The sequence below is a fragment of the Choloepus didactylus genome, chromosome 2 (assembly GCF_015220235.1).
Source record: "Choloepus didactylus isolate mChoDid1 chromosome 2, mChoDid1.pri, whole genome shotgun sequence".
Lineage (NCBI taxonomy): Eukaryota > Metazoa > Chordata > Mammalia > Pilosa > Megalonychidae > Choloepus > Choloepus didactylus.
Window position 1 is genome coordinate 13,867,389 of NC_051308.1, and position 20,665 is coordinate 13,888,053.

At 33.4% G+C, this 20,665-nt stretch overlaps 1 protein-coding gene across 3 annotated transcripts in view; it reads right to left on the minus strand.

Moving 5' to 3' along the window:
- Positions 1-584: 584 nt before the first annotated feature.
- The window catches only part of NUP133 (nucleoporin 133), a 58,977-nt gene continuing 38,896 nt past the window's right edge, over positions 585-20,665 (minus strand). For 2 of the 3 annotated variants that reach the window (XM_037820789.1, XM_037820792.1), the window contains 10 exons: positions 20,377-20,476; positions 19,338-19,589; positions 18,561-18,694; positions 16,433-16,591; positions 13,569-13,704; positions 10,805-10,923; positions 9,116-9,196; positions 8,222-8,286; positions 6,823-6,911; positions 586-2,491 (listed from right to left, as the gene is read on the minus strand). In XM_037820789.1, the coding sequence (XP_037676717.1) occupies positions 2,355-2,491; positions 6,823-6,911; positions 8,222-8,286; positions 9,116-9,196; positions 10,805-10,923; positions 13,569-13,704; positions 16,433-16,591; positions 18,561-18,694; positions 19,338-19,589; positions 20,377-20,476 (1,272 nt within the window). In that variant the 3' untranslated portion in view covers positions 586-2,354. Of the gene's footprint in view, positions 2,492-6,822; positions 6,912-8,221; positions 8,287-9,115; positions 9,197-10,804; positions 10,924-13,568; positions 13,705-16,432; positions 16,592-18,560; positions 18,695-19,337; positions 19,590-20,376; positions 20,477-20,665 lie in introns of all 3 variants that reach the window. The other variant, XM_037820795.1, reaches the window with a different exon arrangement.

A 20,665-nucleotide genomic window follows, 5' to 3' on the forward strand; every position in this document is an offset into this window, starting at 1 on the left:
TACTTTGGTATTTAATAATTCTTTTTTCTTAACAAAGGAATATATAAAGTTGTTTTCTCTTCAGGAATTCTTAGTAAAAAAGTCCAGGAATAGGTAGGTGGAGCTACATCAATATTTTTGCAATTATCAGCCTTAATGTAGACAAGTGTGTTGAACAGAAAAAAAAAAAATAGGCCTGACATCCATTAAGGTGTGGCTAGAGAAAATGATCTGCCTCAAAGGGCAACTGTGCCACCCTGATTCCTAAAACCAGTCCCTACTATGCTTAGTAGTTGATTCTTTAGGATAACTATGATTCAGACCCCCCAAAAAGAAAACCAATCCTATTTTTAAAGGTTACGTATGGCCTCAAAAAAAAAAGGGGGGGGGGTATCAGTAGCCTGTAGCCCTTTACTTCACTAAGAATTTGAGCAAGTCTCTTACTGTATATCTTAGGTTCTGCCTTAATCATTGACACAGTCACAAATTATTAAAACATATCAGTATACAGTGTCTGCTGCACATTTTTCTCTACTTACTATCAGAAGTATAATCTTACTATTTTATTCAAGGCCCCAAGCTGTGACTTTCAGAGCAACACTCAAAGACAAGAATGAACAATAACTTTTTCCAAGTCAGTAAAGTTTATTTTCCTTAGAGACCTGTTCTTAATAGAACATGGTCACACAGCACCTTTATAATTAGTCATTATCAACTACTTGATTTATAAAAAAATCTTAACAGTTTTACTGTTAAAATAATTTTAAAAATACGCAAAAACTTTAGTGCTACAGCTACTGACTGTAAGAGATAGAGCTAAAACAGCAAGGCTTTTTCCTCAAAATAGGATTATTATACATCATACTGTGGGAGCAGTTTTACATTCATGTAGTCAGCGGAGTCAGGGTCATTATCGGATTGGCTTTCCTTTATACTGTTCTCCTGTCACACTAGGAATAATTAGGTTCACGGTGGTATGCGAAGGGTGGCACGAAGTGTCCCCAGTGTACTTTATTACTTGCAGGATCATAAAGGTAAGGATTGAACACTGACAGTTACTTTCTATGTAAAAACCAAAGCCTAGTATTATAACACGTTTTCAACGATTTTATTACTAGTGCCTGACATGCTACTTTCCTAGCTTCTCTTAGTATCCTTTAATATACACCTACCCTAAATCTTGATGCTGTTCTAACATACAAGCTATAAACAGAAAAAGAACAGGCTGCTAGTTTTCTTCCTTTAATTATTAACATAAACAGCTCCATTAAGCCATTTTTTTCTAACATGTTCAAAGGTTGGATGTAAACGTGGAGGAGAGAAGGCACAATGACTGTACTTTTTGAGACCAGGAACTGGACTCTCTTCACCATATTTAACTTATGACCTTTTCAGCTGTTGGATCAAGTTGTTTAGCGCATTCAGCCAAGGCCAAAGTATGGATATACCAGCAATTCCCTGTTCAATCTCTAGTCTTTATTTAAAGCCAGATAAAAATTGTCTGATGACATTCGTCGGGACAAAGAAACTTTGAGATAACAACCACTGCTTTTTAGTCGAATTAGTCCATAATGGTTTCCAGAATTACATAAGCTTTTGATTAGCTGTGGTAAAACTGGAGTTTAGTGTAAATTGTTCGGAAAACTCATAAGGCTGATTGAAGCCCCATACAAAACACTAAAATACTATAAACTTAATATCAGTGGTAATGTATGGATCAGTTAGAAAGCCACATAAACATGTTTCATTCCCTAAAATACTTTTAACAATACTTATTATTTATGAAGAACAGGTTAAAATTTTCCCAATGAGTGAACCAGTTATCAAGATCACATGAATTAGCCCCGCTCTCTTTTGTCTTTTAGTCCTGTAATAAGTCAGCAAAATTTAACATTTATCTTACTAGGTAATTCCCAGCCCTAGTCAAAACATAAACTAAACATTCCAGATTTTCTTCAGTGCACAATATCCAGAGCCACAGAAATTTCAGAGACAATCCAGTACAAAATTGTAATTTTTATAGTTATAGAAAATGATGCCTAGAAGTGATTTCTGCAATACTGTACAAGTAACCTGCGGCAGGACCAGGACAAGAACTGCAGAACCCTTGAAGAACAAGTGAGATTAAAAAGAAATGATAGCAAGGATGGAAACAGCAACTGATAAATTTAAGGTGGAAAAAAGAAGGGGAAAAGTACTGTTCTAATTAAAAGTCAAAATTATAGTCACACAGCTGTTTAGTATTAGCTTCCAAATAAGGTATTAAAAAACTCAACCATATAAAAATATAGACTTCTACATGTTTAAGATCTATTATTTTAAATAAATGCAGATATTCAAATCATCAGGAAAAAAATGACCATTTTTAGAAAAAGTTACATTTGTCCTTGGACATAATATTCATAATTTGCTTTCAAAACAAACTCAAAGTAAAGATTGGACTTTAAGCTTCCAAGCTGATCTGCTTGTAGTAGGTCTTTCACCTCTGGTAAGTATTCACTGAGCTGAATGCCTGTAAACACAACATAAAAAATTATTTTTATTTTCATAAAATTGTTAAATAAACTAAGATGATTGATGATAAAAACACCTATGATTCTATTTAAAATATAATGTCACTTTGCTATCAGGAAAGACTGTTCTGAATTTCTCCTCTATCAAACATACTTACAAGTCTAACAATATGATATTCTTCACTTAGAAGAGGTTACTTGAGTTTATTTTTCCCCAGTAATTAAAATAGTTAATCTATTTAAAATCTTTAAAAAGACCTGAAATAGTTTCATTTTTACCTCCAGCTTAAAATACTCCTTCAGCATAAAAATTATTTTTAACTAAAAATCATTTTAAAGCCAATATTTCAAACAATTATATTTTCACCTATTTGAGAATTACTTTAGTGGAAACACTGTCATGAAAGCTAGCTATAATATATCAAAATGCATTATAGTTTTAAGTCTAAAATTGGATAGGTGAAAGAAACACTTCTACACAATGCCATCCTTAGAGGTGGAAAGCCAATAAACACTGAGTAAAAGAACTGTTTATACTGAGGTCTGTGTAGTGACAAAAAGTATATACAATTTTCTTACCTGAGAATAAAGAAATTGGAGGAAAAATTTTAAACTAATAAGACAATATTTTATAATTTGTTACATTACCATTAGTTTCTCAAAAGCAAATACTGTCTTTTAATATCCTCAAAGTGTGTATCACTGTTTTCTGAACTTAATTTTAACAACAAAAATCTGGATTTGTAAATGTTATGAGGTCAAATACAAACATTCATATTTCATTTATTACAATTAATATGCTTTCAATACTTTTTCTCTGAGTAAAACAGTATTAAACTTGTGAAAATATCACATTAGTATATTAAAGAATTTTTTAATTAACATCTTACTTGATTTTTAAAGTGCATGTCTTTTACTTAATATCTGATGATTCATTTTATTTCTTTAGAGCAAGGGTTGCAAATTCAAATGCCTAAAAAGGACTGGCATGTAAGAGCATACATGAGTGAACTGGCCTCGGGAGTGGCGGTAGAGGTTAATGGTAAACACAGAGCAAACAACCTATATAAACGGGGCAGTGCTATTCAGCTCCAGCTGACTGTTGCCATGTAAGAACTTCAGTCTGATGTTGGCAAATCTCTTGTGACTTTTAAGAAAAGTCAGAGAACAAAAGTTTATAGGAAGTTTTCCCAACTATCAAATGCTGGTGACATTTTTTAACTCCATGTAATAAAATGTGCATTTTTTTCTTGTATGTATAATGTACTTCAATAAAATGTAAAAACAAAACAAAACAAAAAAACCCATAAGGGTAATTTAAACATGTCTGTGGGTCAAACTCATCACACAGGCTTGCATTAGTTGTCGGGGCATCAAAGTCTATGAAAAATAAAATGTGAGGTTATATTGCTCTGCCTTCAGAACCTGTCCTTTAAAAACATTTACTATTGTACATGGAAGCCATATCACTAAAAAAGTTCCAAACATATATGTCCTTGCCCCGTTACCATAATAAACATGTATCTTTTATTTCAAATTTTTATTTATATAAAAAGCTTATTTATATAAAGTTTCTACTAATTTTTTTGTCCTTTAGCCAAAATTTAGTATTCTTTTTGTAAAATTATGACTTTCCCTCCCTGTTTTCCATCTATGATTTACAATCTACACAGAATAACAAAAACTGAAAAGTCACTCTTAAATGACTTGATACTTAATTAGATAAAATTCAGTTCAGTGGCACTTTTACCAGAACCAACTTTAAAGCATCAGATTTGAGTCCAAATGGTTTCTAATAATCTGTTAGGCTCGATGAGAGAATCTCTCTAACAAGGTTAGAGAGATCATTCATATTCAGATATTTTACCAATTTCAGAGTAGAAAAGAGAAAGCTTTACAGATGTATTTCAGCACTTTCTAAATCTCAAGTATTTTAAGTGTTTTTAAGCAAAAGACAGTTTCTTTTGTTATATCCCTTCATTTATTTTTAAATTCTTATTTATTTACTTTCTGACCTTTGTGTGTTATTTGCTCATTTTTGAAAATTAAAGCACTAATTAACATAGTTTGTGTCAGCGTAGGGTGATCATCTACGACCCATAAATAAAGGTTCCTGTCAACTCTGAGTAAGTTCTGAATAACTGAGTTAAAGAATTGCATTTACATTTGATCAGTTTTAAGTAGAAACTAAAAATCCAGAGAAGTAATGCTAGGAGATCCAGGTAGATGGGCTTTAAAATGAAAGTGGGATCCCGGGGAGGAATGTAGACCCGGCATCGTGGGATGGAGAACATCTTCTTGACCAAAAGGGGGATGTGAAAGGAAATGAAATAAGCTTCAGTGGCAGAGAGATTCCAAAACGAGCCGAGAGATCACTCTGGTGGGCACTCTTACGCACACTTTAGACAACCTTTTTTAGGTTCTAAAGAATTGGGGTAGCTGGTGGTGGAAACCTGAAACTATTAAACTACAACCCAGAACCCATGAATCTCGAAGACAGTTGTATAAAAATGTAGCTTATGAGGGGTGACAGTGGGATTGGGAATGCCATAAGGACCAAACTCCACTTTGTCTAGTTTATGGATCGATGTGTAGAAAAGTAGGGGAAGCAAACAAACAGACAAAGGTACCTAGTGTTCTTTTTTACTTCAATTGCTCTTTTTCACTCTAATTATTAATCTTGTTATTTTTGTGTGTGTGCTAATGAAGGTGTCAGGGATTGATTTAGGTGATGAATGTACAACTATGTAATGGTACTGTAAACAATCGAAAGTACAATTTGTTTTGTATGACTGCGTGGTATGTGAATATATCTCAATAAAATGATGATTAAAAAAAAAAAAAATACCCATGATAGAAAAAAAAAAAAAAAAAAAAAAAAAAAATGTAGCTTATGAGGGGTGACAATGGGATTGGGAATGCCATAAGGACCAAACTCCACTTTGTCTAGTTTATGGATGGATGTGTAGAAAAGTAGGGGAAGGAAACAAACAGACAAAGGTACCCAGTGTTCTTTTTTACTTCAATTGCTCTTTTTCACTCTAATTATTATTCTTGTTATTTTTGTGTGTGTGCTAATGAAGGTGTCAGGGATTGATTTAGGTGATGAATGTACAACTATGTAATGGTACTGTAAACAATCGAAAGTACAATTTGTTTTGTATGACTGCGTGGTATGTGAATATATCTCAATAAAATGATTAAAAAAAAATAAAAAAAATAAAAGGAACATTGATGTACTGTAAAAAAAAAAAAAAAAAAAAAATGAAAGTGGGAATGTGAACACTGAGCATTTGATTCTCTTTACCATAGAATACTGGTTGGTGTGGTTAGTTCCATGGTATTTCTCTGGGGATTCCTTCGTTTCACTTGGTTAAGCCAGTGATTCTAAAATGTGGGACTGCAGACACATGGCTGAGGTAGGCAGAGCAGTAGAATCTATTACAGAGGGCTGTGAATCTGAAACTACTCTGTGCCAGTCACTGGATTGGCATTTTTTGGTAGATGAAACCAATGTACCTTATAGATATATACAGAGAAAATTTTCAAATGTATGTAAATGTCAGCATAATGAGTAAAAAATATAAATTTCTGTGACATTAAAGACTGCTTAATTTACAACAGCTTTTTGTCACTGAATATTTTTTCGATTTGATATTTAAAAGTGTGTCCTTGTATTCGAAAAGACTGGCAAACACTGGGTTAGCCTATTTTGTACACTGCTTAGATTTTATCATCAGATATTCTGATCTATTAATTCTAAGATAAACATGAGTTACACTTGTTTTTATGTATAAAATGTGCAAAAGCTCTTTAGTGTAACATTCTCCATATATTAAGCAACCAGTGTTAATTTTGTTCCTTTAATGAATTTGAGAGTGTTCATGTCCAAAATGGATGTGAAAACATATTTTGTAATTTGTTCTTAAGCATGGTATCTCCAGTTTACTAGGAGATATACCAAGTTTTCAATCTCCACAAAAAACTTAATTGAAAAATTGCATGTATTGCTACAAGATTTTTAGTGTCACAATGAACATTTGTACCTCCCATGGATCTTGTCTGGCTTTCCTTTTTTTTTTTAATGCAATTTTATTGAGATATATTCACACCACATACTCTAACCAAAGTATACAATCAGTGGCTCACAAAATCATTACAAAGTTGTGCAGTCATCACCACAATCAATTTTAGAACGTTTTCATTACTCCAGAAAGAAAAATTAAAAATTTGAAAAATTTCATTTGAAATCTTTCCAAGTCCCCATTATTCTGAGGATTTTAAAACTAAGGTGTAATACTGTAATTTCTAATAGTGACAAAACACTTACCATCTTTTAAAAGTTTCTGTAAGATTTTCACAAATATACTGTCTTTAGATACTTCAATGGGATCATCTTTACCATCTGAACTGGACCAACTAGAAAACAAAATCATAATGAGGGGAAATTAAATCACAGACATCTGAAATACATAGTTTACTATTGGTGGGTTTTGTTTTAATGGTGATGGGGGTGACGGTGGAGGATCTAAGTTTTGTTATACTGTTTTAAATCACACAAATAAGGGAGCTTTAAACGTGGGATAGATGCATAGTCTCTACACTAGATAAGATGATACACAGGTAGCTATTCACCCAATAAATAACCACTATGTCTTTATTTCAAAACCAAAGTAGTAAAGTATTTTTCCCAAGAATATTCTGCAAGCAAGCAACATACCTAGTGTGGACCCCAGAGTACAATCTTTCATTGGCCAGGCAACCATTACAGTATCTTGTATTCTGTTCTCCAGTGAAAGTAAAATGGCAACCAGTGTCTGAACTTAAAAGTATACCATGAAAAGAGCCTTCTCTATCTAGTTGGGACTGTCTACTACCGAAACACAAACACACAGAACCACAATTTTGTAATAATAAATGGATACATCCCACACGCTAGCTTAAAATTTTTTAAATGAGAAACCAGGACAAGGAATCCAGTCAAAATGATAGCAAAATTTTATACGCTTTGGGTGGGGCCAAGGATTCAAATAAGTACACAGCTAGATGCTCAGAGGGTGGCCACTAAGACCAAATTAATAACAGTTTTAACTCTTTGGGGCAATCAAAGGAAGGAGGAAATGCTTTAGTGAATAGGGTTCTACTGTAACTTCTCAATACCATGGGAGAAAGGAAGATTTTGAGTAGGGGAAGGCTCTTAGCAGTCAAGCCATGATCTCTTTAAATTCTTTTCTTGAAAGGACCCACCCCTACAACTGAATCTTATTAATCCTTGTTTGCCACTGAATCTTAAGAATACCACTCCTGAACATGGAAATCCTCCTCTGTAGAAGATGACTGTGAAAATGAGGAGTCCAACAACTCTGAAGAGGGTACTGACCCCCAAAATGTAATAATTTTTAATTAAAAAAACAAACAAAAAACTAGTCTTGAGTCTTTTTTTAGCACAACTGACCCTACTTCTGTGAAAATGAGGAAATGTATCTCCGGGCAAAATGACAGTCTGAATTTTAAAATCAAAAGTAATTTATTATGCCAGTGGTTCTAAGTCTTCAAGCTATTACTTACTGCATCAAAAACTTCAGATTACTAATGCAACATTAACATTTTCATAATATATTATATGTTACAATAGAATTAGAAGGTTAAAAACAATTTGATGACATAATAATCTTCCTGAAGATTCCCTTTCAAAAACCTTATCTTAGATTCATGCTATGAAAACTTACTTATCTCTTTGAAGAGCTTTGCAAAGGATTTCAAGTTTCAGATCATTTATATTTACATCTTCCTCCTTCACAGCAAACAGACAAACAAAAAAACACCTCATTAAATCCTGATTTTAAGAAAGAAATACATGCTTAAATTTGAGTTATGTAAACTCGTAAGTCTGTCATTTGACATGTTGGCATTGTATATATTTTTTTCAGCATTGCTGATTTATTTTACCTCATAATTTTTAAAAAACTCTCCCTTTAAGATGTTAATACTACATAGAAGAGTAAACCGGTTAATAATTTTATATGAATTGGTGTCAGATTACTCCTTGATAATCTGATTTTATCAGGAATCTGGAAAGAGTTAAGACTGAAGCATGGTAACATATAAGCTAACAATTTATGTTTTTAAAATTTACCAAACCACTTTAGTAGAAGAATATATGGTCAAGTAATAAAACAACTACTCATACTACAAAGTTTTCACCATAACCTTTTTAAGACAGAAACAACTTCTGTCAGGATGACCCCCATGAAGAATACATTGATAAAGCAACATATCAGATTCAGGAACTCATAATGACTTAATAAACGAAAGAGAAAAAATACCCCGGAACTGTGAAAAGCAGCAATTTTTATTTGGGCATGGAAAAAGACATCTGGGAATGTGCAAAAATGGAAATTTATCAGGAAATCAAATCTCTTAACTTTTCTAAATGGATATATATGTTTTAAGAGTTAGGATTAGCAGAACCAGGGAGAGTGTCCTTTTTCTTTAATAATTTTCATGATTGGCTAAAAGAGGTCTTTTTCTCCTCTTCTTGTATGTATTCAGTTCTACAGAAAACAGATACATCAATTGTGATACTTGCCTGAGATCACCTTAAGTGATTCTCTTTATCTTACCTCATCAATATATTCCAGCAAATCTAAAGCTTTCTTGAAATCATATTCATTAGCTCTTCTGTTTTCTTCACAGATATATAGCTATGGCAAGTTAAAATAAAGTAGAGGGTTATTCTAAGTACTCGTATAACCAATACTAGAGAAACTGAAGAAAAGTTATCAGGTCCTTTTGTAAATTGAAGGTATTTTTATATAGTAAAGAACAGTGTCATATATGGCAGCTCTACTCCAGATACCTCACAAAACCCTGTTTTCTTAAAAAGGCATATATATTAAGTCAGTAATTAATTTGCATTATATAGTATATAACATTTAAAATGTAAGTAACTTTATATTCTTAGTACCAAGAAGGTAATATAAACACTTCAGTATTCCTTTGAGCATAATCTTTGAAATAAATTGCTGCCCTAGCACTTTTAAAGCTGGCCATAATGCTTTTGAAATGTTGCCTTTTAAAATAGTTTTTAAAATGGAGACTGGTGATAAAGCATAGTTGATCTATAGTTTAATTAAAATACAAGAAAAAGTACACCAACATATAACCATGATTATCCCAGACTGGTTACACTACAAATGACTGCTATATTCATTTCTATATTATTTACATTACCTGTAATTTTATGATCAGAAAAATACTTGCTTTGTTAAAAATACAAATTTGAATTTTTCCTATCTTCCTTTTCCTATAACTATTTATAATATAATAAATTTCATTAAAAATTTTTTTTGTGATCCTTTAACAGTAAAGAAAATACCCATTCCATTGTGGGGGGGGGACCTACTTCTTTCCATTGTCTAAGACCACTTAAAAACAATACTTGATTTCATTGTTTCTAAATATCCTTTTTTTCCCTGCAATGTTAACATCTCTGAAATTGGGCAGTGTCATAAAATTGATGGCATAGCACAGTAAAATTGACCCTACATTTTCCTTCTTAATGACCCATAAAATAAAAGTGAATCTCACAATTCACTGCTGAATTGTAAATAGAGTTTAATTAAATAAGGAAACTTAGATTTGATTAAATATGCTACATTAGGAGAGACTGCTGTGAGCTTAGTTATAGGAAATCTGATATTAATAACGGCTAAAGTTCTAAAGTTTTGGAACCGTTTTCTTTGTAATATAATTAGAGCAAGTTCAAGGCAATCCTATAATGCCATCACTCTTGCCTTTGAAATGCTTCCTTGAATGGAAGAGAAAGTAGTAGAATTAAGGCCAGAATATCAAAACTATCTTATCTAGGCTGCTGCCCATAATCTAATCCTTTCCTTAGGAATGTGTTAGTGTGCAGAGGAAAAAGGTGAGGAATGCACTTATAAGCTATGTAAAGAGAGTTCCTAAACCATTCTTACAATACAAAAGCCTGAAAAGTAATATTCTGGGGAAGTAAAATACCTCAGGGTGATATCTGTTCTACAGTAGAAAAGCAAAATGTTAAGTAATTTCTGCTGGTCACCTGGATAAGCATCTTCTGGAATAGGTAGACCTATGGGGGAGGCAAAGGCTGATCAATTGCTTTCTGCTAATCAGCTCTTGCTCCTAGCTGCCAACAACTTATTCCTGGGGGAAGTTATCAAGAAGGTAGGTAGTGGAAAGACAACTCTTAGGACTATACTAAATGACCCGAGAAATACTGAGGATATTTTGGAACTAAGTAATGGTGCAGGAATTTGAAAAGCACATACATCAATAAGTTGCGGTGCAGTCAAAACTGGCATTGCACTGAGATTTAGCTGTTTCTCTGCTAGTAGCTGTTGAGGCAGTGTCTCCTGGTGTAGTAGAAAGCGCTCCTGCTCAGCCATTTCTAGCATTCAAAATTGGAGAGAATGAGAATGATGTAACTTTCACTTTTGCTGCTGTAAAACAAATGTGAATTTAAAAAGAAAAAGGAACCTCTCTAAAAGTAATCCCAATACTATTTAATGATCTTAGATTGTTGTTATTAATTCTTATTCTAACATTTATTTATTTATTTTATTAGAGAAGTTGTACTTTCTGCTTATTCTTGAGTCCTCATTATATGAACACCATATTCATGATTTGAACCAAGTCATGTGAATTATCACCACAGAAGTAAGAGGGGAAAGAAGAGCTAAGGAAATACATTCTGCTACTTGTATATACAGTTATAAAGAAGTTATACAGAAGACAGCTATTTCATGACTTACAAGTCCCCCAAATGTGGACTCTCTCAGTTCTATTTTATGGCTACTCAGTAAAGGGCTTCCCTCCACCAGAGTTTGCTTTATAGTTTCATTCACAAAAGAAAAAAGATCTATTTAAAAGCCACCATGAGTATATCACAGGAAGAACAAAAACCTGCAATACTAAAAATGCACCAAACCTACTAACTGATTATCTCTACGGGATGAGATGACAGTGACTTTGACATTCTTCATCATATGTGGCCATAAATTATCCAGGCTTCGGCCCATGAGAATGTGTTGGGTTACAGGGGAAAAAAGGGGTAAGAACAGCTATGCTGCCTCATAAATGTTAAATTAAGTAGAATGATCAACACACAAATATTATCATTAAAATACTGGCATCATTCCATATGACCCCAATTTTGCAAAAATTAAACAAAACCCTTGTGTATAACTCCTTATCTAGAAAAATAGACTGGGAGGATACACATAAAACAGTTATAGAATTTATCTCCGACGAGGTAGGATTATAGACAACTTACTCTTCTGTTGTGTTTTTCCTATAATTTACAAATTCTCCAAAGGAATTAGATATATAACCAGGAAAAAAAGTTATTAAAAAACCAAACTACTCCCTAATATTAGACACATTGTGATAACAGTCTCTAGGAAATTAATGAGACCCATAACCTTCCCATTATGTTAAGAAAGCAAAAGCTAAAAAGCGATCAAATGCAAAATGATTATTAGAGTTCCAATGATGTTTGGGGGGAAAAAGCAAAACCCAGAAATATTAAAGTCCTGTTTTAAAGTATTTTGATTAATGTGATCTATCTCTGGTGGCCAGGTTCAAATATGGCTTCCTTTCTCAGACTATCAGCCAAACCCACAGAATATATACACATCTCTGTAAAACAATAAGCATTACTAGTTCTTGAAAATAAAAGACTGAAGAGTCTCCTAAACAGTAACATATAATTTTAGTTAAAAAAAAATTAATACAAATTGAGTAAACATAAGCCATTTTTTCTAGGAACAGTTTCTCCAATCCTTATAATTATCTATTTTATAGATGAGGAAATGAGGCTTGGGAGGGTAAATCCGCTTCCCAAAGTCATAAAGCTAATGAATTCTGGAGAAAGGATTTGAAACCATATGTGTCCAACTTCCATTCCTTCTGTCAACTATACCCACACTCTCCGAGGGAAAAAAAAAACAACAGGAGTATAATTTGAACCTAGACCTCAGAGACCAGGCTCTTTGTAACTAAGCCATGCAACCATATATCCACATTTGCATGTATTTCATGACGACATAGCTGAGATACCCCCTTCCAATTTTTATTTTAAAAATTCCAAAACTACAATAAAACTTAGAGAAGATACAAAGTACACTGTATATCCTTCACCTAGAGTCACCTGCTGGTAACATTTTGCCACCTTTGCTTTATCTCTCTATCTTTATATATAACGTATGCTTTCCACCACCCCAAACCATATGAAATGCAGACATGACATTTTGTTTCTAAATACTTCAGCATGTATCTCAAAATCTCTTTGTGGTTCTTTTTTGTCCTTAGAATATGTGCCACCAAGGGTCTATAAGCTGAGTAATCTGTACAAAATTATTTGAATTTATTCATTGGGAATTCCTATTTAAAATACAAATGACTTTTCTCTAAAAGAACATAACTGAGTACATATGGAAATTGAATAAAAAGCCTTCCTTTTTAGGGTAGAGATCAGGCATTTGATGCTGAAGGACTACAGAATGTTCAGCAGGATGGACTGTATAGATCCAGAAATAGATAGCATAATACTGTGTGATGGTAGCACAATATTTTAAGTACACTGAACAAAGATGTCTGTGAGTAAGGCTGAAAGAGGTGGGATAGGGGAATGCATGACATCAGAGGTAAAGATAGATGATGAAGACTGGGACTGTATAACTTGGCAAAAACTGGAGTGGCCAATGACTGTTAACTAAATGTACAAATATAAAAATGTTCTCACATGTGGGAGAACAAATGAATGTCAACCATGCAGAGTGTTGAAAAAGGGACGGTATTTGGGAAAAAACATAATCAAAGCAAACTGGAGTCTATGGTCAACAGTAACATTGTAATATGCTTCCATTGAATGCAACAAAGGCAATATTAAAAAAAAAAAAAAAGCCTTCCTCTTCAAGTGGACAGGGATCCTGTTTCTGATGGATACCATTAAATGATGATAGGAACATATCATGAGTTCATTGCTAGCACAAACTCATTTCTATGTCTTCTTGTTCAATTTTTTTCCTTTACCTTCAATTTTTTCTTGCAATATATCCTCTGAAAAGTCTGATGCTAATGCAGCCAATTTACTCAAGCCAAGAAGGGTTTTTTTCTTTGCAAAGTAACGAGTTTCCATATTTGCCAAACCTAGAAGTGTTGCATGAGCCTATAATAATAAAAATATGAAAAACATAAGATCCTGAGTACTAATTCAAGTTGAAATAAAGCCAAAGTACTTCCCAAACTTGTTTTCCCCCTAAACTGTATCAATGAAAGATCAATTCAATAATTAGCAAACACAGAAACTGATCAGTGCCATAATACTGAGAGTAATTACACACTAAAATCTTAACCATCCACATTAATTATTAGGAAAGGAGATACATATAAAACATTTGCTCTATAACTATATATTCATTTCAACTGCCTGCCAAGGGCAAACTTTAAAACTAATTTTTTGCTGTTTATACTCATAATTTTATAAGAAAATATTCATTACAAAAAAAGGCCAATGACTGTTAGTTACCTGATAGTAAGATTTTTGTGCTTTATTTTACTATAACAGCAGTCAAATCACAATGGACTACATTTTAAAACTGAAATGGCAATACCATCATAAATAAAAAGGAATGCTTTATAAACAAAATGTGGTATATACATATGATGGAATGTTATGCGGCTGTAAGAAGGAATGAAGTCATGATGCATGCAACATGGATGAACCCTGAGGACATTATGTTGAGGGAAATAAACCAGAAACAAAAGGACAGATATTGCATGGTCTCACGAATATGAACTTATTATAATGAGCATACTTTGGGAGATAAATTTGAGAGCATAGGTTTCCAGGAGATAGAAAGAGGGTAGAGATTGGGTAAATGATGCTTAAGGACTACAGAATGTATAATACAACTGACTAAATGTTCGGAAATGGATAGCATAATATTGTGTGATGGGTAGCACAATACTGTAAAGTGTAATTAACAATGCTGAGTGTGAGTATGGTTGAAAGAGGAATGCAAGAATCATGTATGTCATCAGAAGGAAAGCTAGAGGATAAAACCTGGGACTGTATAACTTAGTGAAATCTAAAGTGGATGATGACTGAGGTTAATTGCACAAATATAAGAAAGTTCTTACATGAACTAAAACAAACATATGTTACTATTGCATGGTGTTAGTAATAAGGTAGTATATGGGAAAAATACAATTAATGCAAACTAAAGTCTATAGTTGTACTGGTTTGAATCCGTTATGTACCCCAGAAAAGGTCACGTTCTTTCATCTTCTTGACCAAAAGGGGGATGAGAAATGAAATGAAATAAAGCTTCAGTGGCTAAGAGATTTCAAATGGAGCTGAGGTCACTCTGGTGGACATTCTTATGCACTATATAGATAACACTTTTTAGGTTTTAATGTATTGGAATAGCTAGAAGTAAATACCTGAAACTACCAAACTCCAATCCAGTAGCCTTGACTCTTGAAGATGATTGTATAACAATGTCAATTACAAGGGGTAACAGTGTGATTGTGAAAGCTTTGTGGATAGCACTCCCTTTATCCAATGTATGGATGGATGAGTAAAAAAGGGGGACAAAAACTAAATGAAAAATAGGGTGGGATGGGGGGAGGGGATAATTTGGGTGCTCCTTTTTATTTTTTATTCTTATTCTGATTCTTTCTGGTATAAGGAAAATGTCCAAAAATAGATTGGGGTAATGAATGCACAACTATAAGATGGTACTATGAACAGTTGATTGTACACCATGGATGAGTGTATGGTATGTGAATATATCTCAATAAAACCAAATTAAAAAAAAAGTCACATTCTTTAATGCAATCTTGGGGAGCAGACCTATTGTGGATGGGAACTTTTGATTAGGTTGTTTCCATGGTGATGTGACCCCACCCATTCAAGGTGGGTCTTAATTAGTTTACTGCTACTCTCTGAGGATAAAAGGAAGAGACATTTTGAAGAGAGACAGAGAGATGCTTAGAGAGAAAATGCCCAGAGACAGCCATTGAAACCAGGTGTTTGCCCCAGAGATGCTAAGTGAGAACCCACAAATGCTTAAACAGAAGGCCACTGGAATCAGAAGCTGAAAGCAACACAACCCAGGAGCAAAGGAGCAGCAGACACCAGCCACTTGCCTTCCCAGCTGACAGAGATGTTCCAGATGCCATCAGCCTTTCCTCAGTGAAAGTATCCTCTTGTTGATGCTTTAGTTTGGACAATTTTATGGCCTTAGAACTGTAAATTTGTAACTTAATGAATCCCCTTTATAAAAGTCAATCTATTTCTGGTATTTTGCATTTCAGCAGCTTTAGCAAACCGAACAACAGCTAACAGTAACACTGTAATATTCTTTCAAAAATTGTAACAAAGGCACTTTACCAAAGCTAAATGTCAATAACAGTGGTGTATAAGGGGAATGGGATGTTTTGGGGGGGAAGAAATGAGAATGTTCTCATATTGATTGTGGTGGTGAATGCATATCTATGTGATTATACCAAGAGCCACTGAATGTACACTTTGAATGGATTGTATGGTGTGTGAATAAAACTGTTAAAAAACATATATTAAAGTACCATACCTGAGAAAACAAAACAAAACAAAACATATGAGCAAGAAACTATGTACCTATAAATATTAACCATGAAATTTTACTGTTTTTGGATGTGTTTTAACTCGTTTGTACATAAATGGTGAAAATTAAAATAAAATGTTATCTCATCACAAAAAAATGCTTCATTCAAATTATGTGAGAGACTAGAAGCAAGGTAGATGTTTTAAATAATCTACATTATTATAATAACTAAAAACTAAATTAATTAAAACTAGGCATATTTAAAAACTGCAAAAATATGCTCCATATAAGGGAATGCTCCTTTACCTTTTCTAATTCTTGGCTATTAATTTCATGTAACCAGCTGAGATGTTCATGAGCTTGCAAAAAATTTGCCAATTGTCCATGCTGAGAAATGGGCTGGGATAAAAGTTTGCCTCGTTTTCCTTTCTCCAGATACCAACGGAAGAGAAAATCTGAAAAATTCTACAAATAACAGAGCAAAGAATCCATTAATATTAGTAATAAAGTTTTAAAAATACATTTTTGATAATAAAATATGAATTCCTTCCAAGGGTGTTAGGCTTCAAAAGAAAAATCTTGGTTAATTTCCTATATCGGCAGGGTTCAATTAGGAAGGGTCCTCAAAGGTCACCTAATTCAATGATCTCATTTGATAAATGAGTAAATTCAGACTCAGAAAAGTGTCTTGCTGAAGATCATGGGTCCAGTTACTGCACTGTCCACTATGGCAGCCAGTAGCTACATGAAGCTGTTTAAATAAATTAATTAAAATTAAAATTCAGTTTCTTAGTGGCACTAGACACATTTCAAGTGCTCAAAAGCCATATGCAGCTAGTGGCTACCATTTTGGCCAGCGCATATATAGAACATCTCCATTACCAGAGAAAGTTTTTTGGACAGAATTGAAACTGTAACATTTCAGAATGAGAAACTCTCAAGGGTAGAAATCTGTACCAGATGACCATGTGGGTTGGCATGATCAATTAGTACCTAGGAGTCCCAAACATCCAGCTAGTTTTCCCCACAGGACATTTGCTGAACGCTGGGTTGGAAAGAAAGGTAAAATGTCCTGCAGACTCACAGTGTTTAAGAGCTATTTCCACTAAAAGGGAGAGGGGGGTTGGGGGGGAGGTGGATGGATCTTGCAAAAACATTAATCTCTCCACCCAAGACTTCTGAAACTAGGAGTAAAATGAAATGTCAACAAAAGCTGCAACCAAGCCCTGGTCCACCTCTCTTCCTGATCAGATTGAGTGATCTGCCTCTCACCTTCTCTGTTTCAAAGATATAAGAGCAAATCCTCCCAAGGTTTTTGATTTCCATTCTTATGGTTCCTTTATACACAATGTCCAAAAAACAATTTAAAAAATTACCAAACATAAGGTGCAGAAAAGTATCACTAATAAGATAAAAAAGCAGGCAACAGAAACAGACCCAAGAACGATCAGATTTTGGAGTTAGCACAAAAGGACTTTAAAATGAATATTATGTATGTAAAAGAAAATAAAAGTGAGACAAAGCAAAAATAGATGGAAAAATGGAAAATGTCAACAGAGAATTAGAATCTACAAAGAATTGAGAAATCATAATCTCTGCAAAAGTATTTACTTTAGCACCATTGTGAAGTACTAGATAAGCCATGTCCAACAACTGGGCACTGATCAAATAAGTTATACCTGGTCAATGAAATACCACAATGCCACTGAAAATGTTGTTGTAGATTATTTAACAATATGGACAAATGTTTGTGATATACTAAGTGAAAAACAACAGTTGAAAAAGCATGTTTGTAATAATATAGAGTAAAAAGACTGGAAGAATATAAATCCAATGATAAAAAAGATTATCTCTGGGTGGTAGAATTATGGGTGATTTCTTTCTTCTTTTTCGTTTACAGGAGTTTTCTGTATTTTACATAATACAACTATTAAAATAAGAAAGTAAGTTTTTACATAAGAATCAACCAAGTAAACTGGTTTTAATTAGAAACTTAAATTTACCCAGACAGTGTCATAATGTGAATTTTGTTTTTAAAAAAAAGAAGCATGATTTCAGACACAAGATAAACAAGAAATTACGTATATGTAGGTCTAAGCTCTCTAAAAGTATAAGCTATACTTACAAGCATCTTTTGTTCAAATCTAAACTTTAAAACTTCACCAATATCATGTATCTAAGTTCTTTTATTATAACTGAAAATATAAGAGAAATAAAAGTTTTAACATATTTTTCAAAAGCCAAAAGAATCTTTCAGTAATACTTACATGTTAAAGAATTGTCAACTTACAAAGAAACAAAATGTGCAATTTGATATCTTCTCATCCAAGCTAACTACAAAAGGACTGTATTACATTTCCAAAATCCCAATTGCAGATTTGAAATATTAACATGTTACTAAGAACTTATTAACTATATATTCAATATATGTTACCTGATCAGCAAATTGGGTCATGTAACGCTGTAGTCTACTCTGGTTGTCAGTTTGTTCACACATCTGTACTAAGATATCAAAGTCACAGTATTTCTCTGCTAAAGAAGCAGCCCACTGGTGCTGGCCTAGTGTTACTATGGAAATAAGAACAGATTGGGGAAAAAAATCCCATTAGCAAAATCTCTAAAAGCATGATAATACAATATTACTTGAAGTGTTACCTTAATTCACATTACACACGAAAAATAATTAATGGAATGGAAATCCTTCTAGTTACTGGCACTTAGTTTCATAATCCATATAAACTCATTAAAGATGCAAATTTAGCATCTCACTTTCTCACTGTCTACCAAAACGCTATACTCTTCCTTCACCTACTAGCAAACCAAGCAACTTCTCCTAATCCAAGCCTTGAAAATTTGTCCTCTCCTGATATTTTAATTGTACCTCTATAACAGCCCTTATTATGCTACTTTGTAGTCTAGTTACTCATGTAAAGTTTGCCTTCTGAGATAAGCTCTTTGAAGGCAGTCTCCACATGCTGTTAAATTCATTTTCAATCACCTTCAGCATCTTTCATGGTACTTTTACCTGGTAAGTACTGAAAAAGGTTTGAATAAATAAATACAGAAAACTGTACATATTTCCTTTGCCATAAGTTCTTGGTTGTAGTTGGGTTAACGACACTATACCGAATAAACTGTATTAAACCATCTGACTCCTTCACCCATTCTGCAAATTCAAGACCTAAGAATGTGCTAAATATCATGCACTTACAAAGAGGGGATAAGAGATCTGATCTTTTCTGTAGGTATTCCATTTCCAGATTGTTATATCTTTCTTCATCACTGGATTTGTCCAGAGACTTAAGCTGAGAAACATAACCATCCAGAAAGCAATCAATCAGTGCTACCAGCTGTTCTGTCAGAATGCTTCGGAGGTTGCTGTCTGCCTGAGGATAAACAATTTTCAGGACAATCCCATGTTGGCGTATGACTGCTGTCCGGATGCCAGTGGGACCACCTGTTGCTGTGAAATCACACAAAATAATTTGGTAAACAAAGGTTCTATAATGGCTGGGGGAAAGACCCAATTGCCTAAAAATTATGTGATCTTACACTGTTGCCAAAAAAAATAAATCAAACAGGTATTTCATTGATATCTCTCCTTATCCTCCTCAAACCCCATCTTCTCTATGAAGACTTCTCAGTAAAGTCAGGAAAACTGATCCTTCTGCCTTCGAAATTACTTAAATACTAACTCCACTTAGTTTCTTGTATTAAATCAACATAAAATACAGTCAATACCTCCATGGCCAGGACTTGCTCCTATGAATAACTATTTGTACTAAAACTAGCAGATAAACCCCTTACTTGTCTTAAAAGAACAAACAAACAAAAACCAGTAGATGCATAAGTACTAGTCAAATAAATTATAGAAGTCTATAAATTATTCCAAGGGAATAAAGTGATTTTGACAGGAATTGCTTGTTTTAAAGATGGCACATAAGGTATTTATTTTACTTGCAAACTTGCATTAGGAAGAGTAATGCAAGCTTCCAAAAATGCTAGATCATTAGAAATAAATAAATAGTTTGTCCTTTGCTGATGTTTTAGCCGTACCTAACAGGCCTTATCATGCTCTACTTTACATTCTAATTATTCATGTAAAGTCTGGTTTGCCTTCTGAGATAAACATTTTATTTGTATCTTTAAAAACTGTTATTTTACAATAAAAAAACACATTTGTTTAAAAAAATGTTATTTTACCATTGTTACTAAATCAGCGTATATGAGCTCAGTGCTTGCAATCTCACCTGTCCATGGAACATACTCGGGTTCTTTTGCTTGAGGTTTTTCTCTTTTATACAAGGAGTTTTTATTTTGGCGATAATGACTAGCAGCTTGCAGTATATCCTGGAAAAAGTGAAATGGGTTTTCACATGCAGAAGAAAGTGATGAATCACAGTATTTCTGAAGATAATTTGAAACATCACAGCCTGTTGATATGAAAAAATACTTGGCTTGGGACTGTATGGTTCTTTTTTGGCTCTTTCTGCATTTGAAATTTGTTTTACTTCATAATTTAACTTCAAATTTGGAAAA